This window comes from Cordyceps militaris (assembly GCF_000225605.1).
Source record: "Cordyceps militaris CM01 unplaced genomic scaffold CCM_S00007, whole genome shotgun sequence".
NCBI lineage: Eukaryota > Fungi > Ascomycota > Sordariomycetes > Hypocreales > Cordycipitaceae > Cordyceps > Cordyceps militaris.
This window is the reverse complement of record NW_006271975.1, coordinates 209,780-222,888: the sequence shown is the minus strand read 5'-3', so window position 1 is coordinate 222,888 and position 13,109 is coordinate 209,780. Positions and strand designations below refer to the sequence as shown.

Below are 13,109 nucleotides of genomic sequence, written 5' to 3'. Positions count from 1 at the left end.
TAAAAAACGAGAAACAACGTAGCTTTCATTCCAGGCCAGTGAAACCATCAACGCGAGTTGGGAAGTAGGTCCAAGTCGTCCAAGTCCCCATCAAGCCAAAGGGAGTAAACTCCTCATGGTTGTCCTGGGACAGGGCGATGTCGGGAGCACCAGCCTTTGAATAGGCCTTTTTCGGGTCCGGGTTGGCTGGTATTGGAGAAGTTGGGAATCTTAAATTTGATCTCCAAGTTGATGTTGGTGGGCGGCAAAATTGTCGTCCATGACGTCGTCGTCGGAGTCAGTGCTGTAGTTGTGCCAGGCGTCTTCGAAAAATGAATCCTCGACAGCGTTGCTGTTATAGTCGGAATCCTCCACAACGTCTGTCATACTGGAATCCTCCGCAACCTCTGCCACACTGAAAGCCTCCGCAATCCCTGTTATACCCATATCACCAGCGAACGCATCAAAGTCGTGACGCTGTGTGCTTTCGCCACGAGAATCCGGCTGCTGGGCGGGTAGCAGCCGGCGTTTGGTGCCCTTGGGCGGCGTTGTGTCCTTGGTGACGTGCGAGTAACAATGGCGATGCTTCTGCACCACTTTCCCACCTTCAATCTCTTCAACAACTTCCCATGTGTCCACTTCTGTTGTTTTGCTACTCTCGACAATGTCGCGTTGCTGTCCGTCCGACAGGGCCAGCATGAGGAGCCACCATAGAGCTAGGTCTGTCGTTAACTCATCCTCGCCCTTGTTCGACCACGGGATGCGCTTAATGTCCGCCATCAGCTGGTCGGGGTCAAGTTTCTCGTCTTTATTCTTGCTAAGTCCAACCTTGCGGAAGCGGCACACGACCATGGCCTTGTCGGTTAGGATGTACCCGTATCGGAGCCGGAACGACATGCAGGAATTGGCCAGCTGCCGAATCGGACTTCGGTGACGGGCCAAAGCGAAGCCATTTTCGTCGTCAAATTTGACGCTGGATCGGCCGAACCCTGCCATGACGACATGTCTATTGTATCGAATAACATGGTGCGTGGTCCGCAGATTGTGATCGCCTGGGTCGTTATTGGTGCACTGGTGCAAGAGGTTGTAGCTTGTGTTAATGTCTTGGGGCTTCTTGAGGGGATTGAGAGCTCGTTCGAGTAGCGTGTAGTCCCAATGAATCACCTTTTTGATGTCTTTTTCTCGGCGGATCGCAACTCCGTAAAAGAATCTCTGAGGGTCGGGGATTTCTTGGGGGAACTCAGATTCGAGTATATGGCCATAACTATCTTTTAGGTTTTGCAGGGTAAACTCGTCCCAGTTCACTATATTTTGTTCTTCCAGACCTGGCCAACAACTTCTCGAGGCATTAGTAGAGGTTCGCGGCGCCAAATGACAAGGGATATCTGGCTTCGCTTGAGTGAGGGCTTGTTGCAACGTCCTCATGGTTGGTGAAGTCAAGATTTTGAAGGTGTAGAAGAGTAAGTCTTTGAAGTATCGCTCATAATAGGGTGTAGCTCCTTTATACTCGCCAATAGGCAGCACCATATCAGTCCTATCCGATGCTTTTCACTGCTGCGCCGATCCTTGAGCCACACTTTAGGCACCCCTTATCCCCGTGCCACGCCAGACTCTTTCATAATTGACCCGGTACGGCAACCTATATGGATCATTGACGCCCACATATACGGGGGCGCGGAGCACGGGGAAGAGGCGAATCACGTTGTTAGGCAGCACAGCTCGACGTGTCTCGCATGCGCTCCAGGGCGATCGAGGCAGGGGACATTTGAGCAGCAGAACAAGTTGATGCCTATCACGAAGGTACCGTGCTACCTTAGGTCTTTGAAGCAATAGCCCCCACCAGACTTTCTACAATCAGAAAGTTGGATGTCTGTCGTCCGAGTTTTGAGAGTGTTACACGGGCGTCACCAATTAGGTTTCCACAACTGTCGATGCCTCGACGAGGAAGGGAAAAATAGGCAAACAGTAGATTAAAGGGATGAGAAAAAGTAAATAAAAGTTAACGATATATAATTCCACGAGTATAATAACCTTGATAATATAAAAAGAAATAGTTCTAGGAAAAAAAGAGCCCCCAACCTTTGCATTAGCTTTTTGCTCACAACCAGCAACACGTCAAAAACCTATAATCAGCCTAAGTATTAGCAGGAGCTATAATGAAGAGATCCCAACAGAGTTCCAACCACATAGTTGGAGTATGAAAGGGGGTACTTTCACTATTCCGCGTCGTTCTTACCTCAAAATCAACAGCTTTTCAGTCATGAGATACTAGCTCGCCAGCACTTCTTTGTAAACCACCATATGTCCCATCACCACAGCCGGTAAGATACCTAATTACATTGACGTCATAAGCGCTAGACTCAGCATCGTAGTTGCCCATGTTCCAGTCGTAGTTGCCCTTGTTCAGGTCGAACCTCTCAGCATCGTAGTTGCCCATGTTCCAGTCGTAGTTGCCCTTGTTCAAGTCGAACCTCTCAGCATCGTAGTTGCCCATGTTCCAGTCGAAGTTGTCCATGTTCCAGTCGTAGTTGGCCATGTTGCAGTCGGGATAAGCATCGTTGTAACCGCTCATGGGGAAGTTGTGGGGAGCAGCGTTGTTATTGGCCATGTTCCAGTCCGGAGAAGCATCGTTGTAATCGCCCATGGGGAAATTGGGGGGAGCAGCGTTGTTATTGGCCATGGGCACGCCAAGACCAGCAAGGTTCCAGGCATTAGGCATAGTCCCGGAAATACGTACGCTCAATCCGGGACAATGAGCGCTCCAGTCAATATCATAGGCATTAGTTGTAGCGCAGTAGCCAAATGTGTTGCTGTTGGGAGCAGTAGTATTGTGGTTCTGGTTCATGTTGGAATCAGGGGCAACGGTGCCACTATCAGGGTTGGGGGCAGTGGCGTTTGAGTTGGGAACGGGTGTGTTTGATTCGGGCTCGGGGGTAGGGTTATTGAGGTATCCCGAGAGTCTCGTTCCGTTTGGCGAGGCCAAGAGCGCATCAAAGCCGGCGACGTCGGCGTCGCCTGGCCCCCAAAAGGTGTCACTAGCAGGGTTGGCGGCAGTGGCGTTTGAGTTGAGGGCGGGTGTGGTTGACTCAGGCTGGAAGATAACGGCATCAGGGGAATCCGGGTAAGTGTCCCACACAAAGTTTGGCAAGCCCACGCTCGCCTCAAAAGCGGCAGCGTTGCCTGGCTCTGGAGCGCTGTACGGCGGAGGCGGCGTGCGGGAGTCAGGACTGTCAAGCTCATCCTGGCCCTCAACCCGCCCCGCGCCGAAGGTATGCCACTGTGTCTCTGTGTCTCTTATTCGGTCCTCGTCATTCTCGTTGGCGACTACCGCATCCAGCGCGGCCGTCATGCAGAGCCACCACAGTGCGAGATGCGTTGTTAGCTGAGTCTCGCCATGCAGGCTCATCGGAACGGGCGCGATGAGCGCCGCTCTGTCTTCCAAGTCGATGTTCGAGAAGCAGCACGCGACCAGCTCCGTGGTGCACTGGATGTAGCCGAACCGGGTCCCCGCGTCGCGGCAGTGGCGCGCCAGATCCGAGACGGGGTAGCGGGAGACCTTTCTGCCCCTCAGCAGTTCCCGGCCGCTCCAGCCCGCGTGGTAGATTCCCACGACCAGTGGTTGTATGGGCGACCGGTCCAGACTGATCTCATGGCTCGCCTGGACCTTGTCGGTCCCGGGAGGGTGGGAGATGAAGGCGCCGTTGTGCGCCCGGTAGACGTGGCGGGGCTCGACACCGCGGTAGTGCTCGAAGCTCGGCTTGGCAAACTGGAGAGCTTTGGCAAACTGGAAAGTCGGACGAAGAACGTCGTCATTCCAGGCGAATGGGTTCACGATGCCGGAATGGTCGGTCGGGGGGGGGTCGTGTCTGAAGTTGGGGTTGTCCAGCAAGGGTCCATACTCTGTGTTCAGATTTTCCAGGGTAAAATATTCCCATTCGATGATGTTATCTTCTCCGAACTTGTAAAATCTGGAGTTCGCAGTCCTGCTGCTACTCGGGATACTCGGGATTTGGTTCGATGGGGTGGGCTTTTGCCGAGTCAGAGCTTGTCGTATAGTCATGTTTCGTTGCAAAATAAATCTTTGTAAGTGGAAAGAAGACAAGACACCCGATCTCTGGTTTGTGACTGGCCTTAAATATTTTGTGTCAAACATCAGGCAGCATCCTGCATTATAGGCACCCTCCGACATGTGTCCAGGCAGCACACTACCTACATTCGCGTGCAGTCGTAGCCTCCGCGATGTACCACCCCATGCACCGGCTGCGAAACTTTACCTTACAAGACCCGAAACATAACAATAGTCACCATGTGTAACAATGTAGTGGCTGTGCATGGTGTATTGGGCTCTAGAATCCATGGGGGGGTAACGGCGCCCGGCGTGCGGTACAACGCTTTCGGCTGCCCTGCAGTACGCTGGGCAAAGAGTAGCCGGAAAGGCTGAAGGAAATTAACGAAACGAAGTAGCAAGTCACGCATAAAGAGCCGGCAGTTACTGCGTTCTTGTGAACTACCAGCCATACTCTGATAGAACTCCAACCGAGGCAGTTGCTTGTCTAATCGAGCGCCTCACCTCTGTTTTTTTTTTACCAGCTTTCGTCAGGACAACTTGCGTGGCTAGTTTGACGTCAGCTTTCGAGGCATTATTACTAAGCACGGGTGTCAGTTTAAATGGTTGTACGGTATTGTATGATGGGAACTCTCTCGTGGCTGTACATCTCGATCCGGCATTGCTGTCAGATTACATTGTTCGGCCCGAAGGGAAAATAAGACCATCTTCCAACCCCCACCAAAGTGACCTCGAATAGGCTTCGATATCACTCAGATTTTCGGCCTCCCTTTTGCTGCAAAAGTAGTACCACCTAGGTGGCTTGGCCATCAGCCGTATCTTGCGCTTGACTGTGGCCTTCCCATGACCGCGGCATTTCTTGCTCAAGGACTGGGTGACGGTATTGGGGGTTTTGGCGGGTTCGAACAGTGCCTTCAGCCGCCGTGGGTCAACGAGGGTAAAGACCGGCGCCTGTGAGTCCCTCCCTCGCAGACCATATCTGGTTTGACAAGCCACCCCGTGCGGCGGGAGTGCAAGCACTGAGATGGGCTTCTTCTGGCCCTCGTACAGATAATTCCGGTTGGTGACCATGCGGTCAAAGGCGTAGAAGTCGTTGATGCTGCATTGGAAAGTCTCGTACTCTAGAAGCGCTACCATGTCAGGCGTTAGGCGCGGGTTCAGCTCCGGACTCGTGATAAAATGCGGGATGGTAACGGCGATGCTAAAATCACAAAACTTGCCACCAATCAACTGCGTTTCGTTGACATCAATCTGGAGGATTCCAAGTTGCTGAAATTTGATGATGTCGCGCAGAAGCCTCCGCATGTCGCTGTCAGTCAGGTCCTCCACACCAAGGCCGAATTCCTTGACGATGCCACGGATGGGTGGGATTTTGCCGTCTGCACCCGGAAAGCGTTCGCGCAGGTTGGCGGTTGTATAAGAGTCGCCGTTGCCTTTGAATCTAAGATCCATGTCTTTGAACTTGTCCCTCATGGCTCGCTCGTTCTTCTCGTCTAGCAGCAAGTAGCCAAAACAGCGGACGGCGAGGTCTTCATAGCCCGATTCTCGGAGGCGGCCAAAGGCGCGACATTCGGCGCTAAAAGGCTCGGCATAGTGATAAAATGGCTTTAATAGTTCTGCGTCTTCAATAAGGTCTCCTCTTTCCTCGGCGGGGGATGGCCAATCTTCGTCAAAGATAAATCTGAACTGCACATGACGCAAGTTAGTCGACGCCTGTTGCGCCTTTAACTTGGTGCATAGCGCTTACGAGTTTCAGCGCGTATATCTTGCCGAGTAATCGAACTTTGAAGACATGTGCATGCGCGCCGTCTCCAAGGTATTCGAGGAACTCAATGTCCTGCCAACCCTTGAAGTCGAATGGCGGCAACGTCGGGCCTGGGCAAAGGGGGAGTGGGGTCAAGTCGGCGGCCGACTTGGGCCATTCTGGATACATGTCGAGAGGGAATTGAGACCTGACGTTGTCGAGGGAATGGGGAGTGTCGCTGCCACGAGGTAAGACACGTTGCTTCGAAGAGACTGTCGAATGAGGGGATTGGGGAGCTGCAAGAGCAGCGGCGGCACGATATAAGGGACCATTGTATCCGGCGGTCTGAGGCTGGGCTTCTTCATACGGGCGGCTATTTTTAGTGACACTTCTGCGCGTCGTGCAGCAAGGCTGGGATGAAAGTGGCAGCAGAGGCGAGAAGCTGTGATTGTTTCCCAGCAAGTGACTGTGGCACAGGTCGCGGAAGCCACAGTCACCAGCCACTCGACGTACTGGGGGAGCCTCTCGGTAAAAGTCGACTCAACCACACCCAACCGGACTAATAATTATACACGACTGCATATGTAACTATGTAACTGCAGCCTCGCGATAATTGTATAATTATAGGTAATATCCAGGACAGCTGTTTGTTAGCTAATGAAATGAACTTGAGCCTTGTTATATTGCAGGGTTCCTCTCATGTCTTAGGTAAAAGAAGTCTCGGCAAAAAAAGCCAAAAAGCCAAAAAAGGGCCAAGAGAGTAACTAGCCGTCGTTTCAAAGTTCGAACGAAAGAGCAAGGTCGCATTGATTACAAGTGAAGCGAGCCGCCTTGTAATCGTTAGTTAGTGTTGTGTCTTAGGCTCTGAGCAACCTTGTCTTGGATGCGGCTGACAGGACTAACCGCTGACAATACTGTGTGGTGCAGCTTCGCACTGACCCGTAGCAAACAATCCGAGTCAATGAAGGCAAGTAATAACCACCAACGGAGAATGACGCAAGAAACCAATCCCGAGCTACCATCTTGGCAGTGGAAGTTGCCCCTTTCCCCAACGGGCAGGTAGTATGGAAGGGCCCTCTGGCCAAGACCGCGCTGTGCCGTCATGTAAACTATTGTCCATTCAGGCTGGATGGTGCATGTTGGCGGTCGCACATTGTCGCGCATAGATATATAAATAGATGGCCGTCGACCGCAGCGGTACTCCCCCTCTCGTCGGCATCCTTGTTCCTTGACACAGGCGCCAACCACCACAATGAAGGTCTGCCTCGCATTGACCGTGACCCTTGCCGCCGCTGCCCAGCTGCCCTTTCCTGCCACTTCGAGCGGCGACCGTCTGCTCACCTACAATGAGACGACGCCGTCCTCTCGGCTGCGCCCGCGGACCACGCAGGTCACCTGGGTCGCCGCCGGCGGCAAAGACGGGCAGTACATTTCCAGCAACGCGAATGGCGATCTTGTCCGCCAGGACATTGTCACAGGCAACTCGACCGTCTTCCTGCAAAAGGGCCAGATCCCAAGCGACATGAGCAGCTACTGGATCAGCGCCGATGATCGCACAGTCTTGTTTGCCGTCAATGCCACGCAAGAGTACCGGTCCTCGTTCCTGGCTGACTACACCATTCTCGACACGGCCACGGGCCAGTCTCGCCCCCTGCTCGAGGACCAGGCTGGTGACATTCAGTTTGCCCAGTTCTCCCCCACGGGAGACTCGATTGCCTTTATCCGCGGCAACGACTTGTACCTCCGCGACGGCAATGGCACCGTGCACCGCATCACCACGGATGGGGGCCCGGACCAGTTCAATGGCGTACCCGACTGGGTGTACCAGGAGGAGGTGCTCGGCGCCGCCTCGGCGTTTTGGTACTCGCCCGACGGCCAATTCATCGCCTTTCTCAGCCTGAATGAGACAGGGGTCGGCACCTTTACCATTCCCTACTTTATGGACAATCAAAAGTTTGCGCCCGTGTATCCGAAAGAGTTGGAGCTGCGATACCCCAAAGTCGGCACGACGAATCCCCGCGTGAGCCTGCACTTGCTGGACGTCAAGACAAAGAAGCAGCGAAATATTCCTATTAACGCTTTCGGGGACGAGACCATCATTGGCGAGGTCGCATGGGTCACCAAGACGCATCAGAAATTCGTCTATCGTGCTTTCAACCGAGTGCAGGATCTGGAAAAGCACATTACCGTCGACACCACCACTGGCGAGTCCAAAGTTGTTCGTGAACGGGACGGCACAGATGGCTGGTTTGAGAATGAGCAAAATATTCGCTTTGCCGGGAGCTTAAAGGGCAGCTGCAACTCGACCTACTATGTCGACACATCAGACGAGTCCGGGTGGACGCATCTCTACCTCTTTCCCGTCAACGGCGGCAAGCCCATTCAGCTGACTTCTGGTGACTGGGATGTTCGACGGATTGTCAAAGTCGACACGCAGCGACGGCAAGTTGCCTTTTTGGCGTCCAAGCACCACAGCACCGAACTCCACCTCTACAGCGTGTCGTGGGAGACTTTGAAGACGACACCACTCGTCGATGATGCGCGCGCTGCGTATTACGGTGCCTCTTTTTCCACTGGCGGCGGATACTATATTCTCTCGTACCAAGGTCCTGATATTCCATACCAGCAGCTCGTCTCCGCCAACAGCACCACGCCGCTGCGCACTCTTGAGAGCAACGAGGCGCACTACAAGACGACGCAGCAGTACAAGCTGCTGAACACGACTTGGTTCGAGCTGAAGCATCCCGACGGCTTCTCCCTGAATGTTCAACAGACACTGCCGGCCAACTTTGACGCTAGCAAAAAGTACCCAGTGCTGTTCAAGCCGTACGGAGGACCCAACTCGCAGTCTGTCACCAAGAGATATGTCGCCCTCGACTGGGCCGCCTATATCGGATCCGATCCCGAGCTCGAGTACATCACCTACATTGTGGACAACCGCGGCACGGCCGGCAAGGGCAGGAAGTTCCGCTCCTCCGTTGTCAAGCAGCTCGGAACTCTCGAGGCCGAGGACCAGATTTGGGCCGCCCGCGAGCTCGTCTCCCGATTTCCCTACATTAATGCCAACAAATTCGGCATGTGGGGATGGTCTTTCGGCGGTTACCTCACGGCCAAGGTTGTCGAGGCGAACTCGGGCGCTTTCACCTTTGGCCTCATCACGGCGCCCGTGACGGACTGGCGCCTGTACGACTCAGTATACACGGAGCGGTACATGAAGAAGCTTGAGGACAATGAAGCAGGCTACAACCAAACGGCGGTACGCAACCCCGATGGTTTCAGGAACATTGCGGGCGGTGTCGCCATTATGCACGGTACGGGCGACGACAATGTACACTACCAGAATACGGCGGCGCTCGTCGACCTGCTCGTCGGGTCCAAGGTGTCGCCAGCCAAGCTCAAGGTGGTGCCATTTACGGACAGCGCGCACGGCATCAGCTACAACCAGGCGACCCCGTATCTGTACAAGTTCCTGACGGCGCGGCTGTGGGATGAGGTGCAGCGAAAGGACCAAGGGCTGGTGCACCAGTGGAGTAGACGATGGGTGGTGTAGCTGTGTCTTTTATCCTATCACTAATTTATTAATTTAATCAAGTGTAAACCTAGCTATGTGGCAAAGTTCTGACTTGTAGCGATCGCTGTATTCGCTACGTGAATGTAGTGTGTCATCTACTATGTGTACTGCAACCATGGCCGGCGGGCGTTGACCATATAGCAAGACATACGAAAATTTATTAAAATTTACTCGCATTCGTTTACGTCTGTCTTTCTGCCAAAACGTGACATTAGAACTTTCGACGATTGCCACTAGTGTGTGAATATTCACATCATACCAGTCACCCTCCAATATACCAAGTAGTGCTACCTTCAAATTCGGCACATTTATGCCTAGCAAAGACTGAGAATATAATAGTTAGTCTTTCCTAATGGTCGTGTCTGAGCCGCCATGGCATCATGCACTTCCTAGCGGCATTGTTAGACGCCGTCCGGCTGGCACTAGAATGACCTTGCCCAGTCGAGCCAATATCCAGCTAAACTATATTCCAGAGCGAGAAGCAGATTTTTTCTTAAGATGGGCGCTGTCTCCATCTCCATTCTTCGTGCCTTTGTCTTTTCTGATCTGTCTTCCCCGTCTGTCCTTCTCGTCTCGCTTCTAGCAACCAGGTCGCCACTCCGCAGCTTTCAGCCAGCAAAACATCTCTGCTCTCGATATACTCACCAGTACTCGCTACAGTATACATCCAACGACGATTATTTCCCCCTGGTATAATCTATTCGACAGGGTTACCATGTTCTTGTCTAAATGGCTTGCGGCGGCCGCGGTGGCCGTCACGATGGTGCCCGCAGCCGCCGTAGCCGCAACCGGCGATCCCATCCAAATCTACGTCCCCCCGAAGCACGTGCCGGAGGTGCCGCCGATGCCGACGCCCGTTCTGACTTGGCGGTTCCGTGAAAAGGAGACGACATTCGCGTACTACAACATAAGCCAGTCGCACGACAAGAACTGGATTGGCATCTGGTACGCCTACGCGGGCGAGCCGGTCAACGGCACCAAGATGTCGAGCCCCCTCCTCTGGACGTACGCGCCGGGCAAGAACGGCAAGGTGGTGATCCCGACCAAGAGCTTACCGGAGCGCCCGTTCCGGGCCTTCATGATGGCGGCGGACAGCTACTGGCCGGTCGCGGACCCGGTCGACTTCAACACGGCCAGCTGGAGAGATGTGCGGTGGCTCGCGCAAGAGGTGCGACTGCCGGTGGCGCGCGAGGGTGAGTTCTGGACGCACGACGCCGGCAAGATGACCAGTGCCGCCGGCGACGCCGGCAACCGCTACACGATCATGTACTGCACCGGTGACGGCTGGGTGCGGACCACGCCGGACGGCATCCTGTACGGCACGCCGACGCGCCACTCGCGGCGCGACACGCACCTCGCGCTCAAGGTCGAGACGCCGCGCCACGTCAACGTGCACATGGAGCTCAAGGTCGACGTGCGCAAGCCCACGGCGCCGCTGCTCACCAAGCTGCGCGTCGTGACCCTCAACACCTGGGACGGCGGCACCAACGTCGCCAACTACCACGCCAAGCAGCTCTCCATCCTGGCCAAGGTCAACGCCGACATCATCAGCCTGCAGGAGACGCTCGGCATCCACGGCCTGCGCCTCGCCTACGCCCTCGGCTACCACGCCCACCAGACAGCCGACGCGGCCATCTTGTCGCGGTACCCCATCGTCGAGGCCCTCAACGCCACGGCGCACTCAGTCGGCGTGCGCATCGCGCTCGACGGCGACCGCCAGCAGGTCGTGGTCTGGAACGCGCACTTTCCCAGCGACCAGTACGGCCCGTACTCGTTCTGCTTCGACGGCAAGAACGACAGCGCCGTGATTGCGGACGAGGTGGCGACGGGGCGCGCCGGCGAGGCCGCCGCGCTAGCCGCCATTGTGAAGCCGTACGCGCGCCGGAGCGATACGGTGCCTGTGCTCGTCATGGGCGGCTTCGGGTCCCCGTCGCACCTGGACTACACGGCGGGCACGACGGACCTGCACTGCGGCGCGGGCGAGGTGCGCTGGCCGACGTCGTGGGCGCTGACGCAGGCCGGGCTGCGGGACGCGTACCGCGTGGCGCGGCCGGACCCGATCGGCGACACGGGCGTGACGTGGTCGCCGATAGTGCCGACCAACGCGGAGCGCGCGCGCAGGGAGCCGCAGGACCGCATCGACTTTGTGTACTTTGCGGGCGGCAAGTCGCTGCTGCGCGTCGGCGACGCCAAGACGTGGACGTATTGGGGCAAGAGGCCGCTGCCCGCGCCGAACCACGCCCGCAACGACTGGACGTCGGACCACATGGGCGTCGAGGCCTGGTTCTATCTCGACTTGCCGCCGGGCGGCGTCGTGAATGAGACGGCGCTGCAGGAGCAGGACGAGGCGGAGCGGGCTGGCCACCTCCCCGGCAATGGCACCGAAGGGGCGGAGGTGCCGCCGCTGGTGGACGAGGACGATTGGTGACGGGTATTATTGGTCCGCGGCGTGACCAACACGACGGCTGGGAATATATTCTCTACTAATCATGGAGTGGAGATTGATTCATAAACGGCGGGGCGATTTTATTCTTATTTTATTTTCATTTGTTAGGATGTAAGCGAAGCGGAACCAACAGGATGGCCAACTAGGGATATATTCGCTACTAATACATACGTTCAGGAGGCCTGATGAATGGTCATTTTTTTTGAATGTTACTACACCGATTCTCTTATCCCTCGTCATCTGATTCAGTATACGCGAGACGCCGAGAGTGGAATCAGCTTCTTGGCGGCACGGCACGGCGCTTGGTGTGTTGCTCGTCGCGTATGCAACGCTGCAGTGCACACAACACCAGCACGAGCTAACAGAGGAAGACGTCACTCGATACGGCAACATTGCGGCATGAATACACACGATTCATTTTACAGAGCCTCTTGTACATCATTATGCGTGTTGGACGCGCTCTCAGCAGGCCAAGGCCGAGACCCAACCATTTGCTACGCCCAGGTCTTGGCGAGGAAGTCTAAACCCTTTGCTCCTTTTACCCTGCGCAACGGCTTTCGCCCAGCGTCTTGGCGGGCTTGTCAGCGAGGGTTGCCAGCCAAGTTTGAACAGACACGAAAAGTCGCCTGCCGTCCAAGACTCGGCGCCAACGTCGCCAAGGCCGCGTGCGCACGCAAGCTGCGGCGAAAAGCCTTGGCCGCACGCTTGGCCCCGACACGACGGGAGCCTACATATAGAATGGAACGCGCCCTTGTCATTTGAGAGGGGGAGGTCATCCACTGATTGCATCTTTTTTGGACCATGGACGTGCGCTCTGATGGCCCCGACAGCCATGGATCGAACAAGACGAAAGGCGGGCGGCGGACCGACGTGGAATCGCAGCGTTTCTTCTACAGCGACGAGAGCAAGCTGGGTGTGTTTAGCACGGCGTTTCTCATCATCAACAAGATGATTGGCGCAGGCAGTATGTAGCCCTGCCTTGTATTTCTTCTCGCCAGACACGCAGAATGCTCACAACATAGCCAGTCTTTACCGTGCCCGCGACCGTCTTCCGCGCCACCGGCTCCGTGGGCGTCTCCCTCCTCCTGTGGCTCCTCGGCGGCGTGCTCGCGTTGTGCGGACTTTCTGTGTACCTCTCCTTTGGCCTAGCGCTGCCGTACTCGGGCGGAGAGAAGAACTACCTCGAGCGCGTGTACCGCCGCCCGAAGCACCTGACGACGTGCGTGCTCGCCGCGCAAATGGTGCTGCTCGGCTTCTCGGCCGGCAACGCCGTCGCCTGCGGGCAGCTCATCGTGGACGCGTG

At 55.5% G+C, this 13,109-nt stretch overlaps 3 protein-coding genes across 3 annotated transcripts; 2 read left to right on the top strand and 1 right to left on the bottom strand.

Annotated features, from left to right (window-relative positions):
* Window positions 1–210: 210 nt before the first annotated feature.
* CCM_08288 (uncharacterized protein) lies at window positions 211–5,978 on the bottom strand (the record flags this gene model as incomplete). Its single annotated transcript, XM_006673427.1, has 4 exons — window positions 211–1,243; window positions 2,310–3,947; window positions 4,776–5,731; window positions 5,793–5,978. The coding sequence occupies 4 exons, from the start codon at window positions 5,976–5,978 to the stop codon at window positions 211–213; spliced, it is 3,813 nt and encodes a 1,270-aa protein (XP_006673490.1).
* Window positions 5,979–7,041: 1,063 nt separating this feature from the next.
* Window positions 7,042–9,339, top strand: CCM_08287 (extracellular dipeptidyl-peptidase Dpp4; the record flags this gene model as incomplete). Its single annotated transcript, XM_006673426.1, has 1 exon — window positions 7,042–9,339. One exon carries the CDS (start codon window positions 7,042–7,044, stop codon window positions 9,337–9,339), a length of 2,298 nt encoding a protein of 765 aa, XP_006673489.1.
* Window positions 9,340–10,075: 736 nt separating this feature from the next.
* Window positions 10,076–11,788, top strand: CCM_08286 (exonuclease III; the record flags this gene model as incomplete). Its single annotated transcript, XM_006673425.1, has 1 exon — window positions 10,076–11,788. The coding sequence occupies one exon, from the start codon at window positions 10,076–10,078 to the stop codon at window positions 11,786–11,788; it is 1,713 nt and encodes a 570-aa protein (XP_006673488.1).
* Between the last annotated feature and the right edge of the window lie 1,321 nt (window positions 11,789–13,109).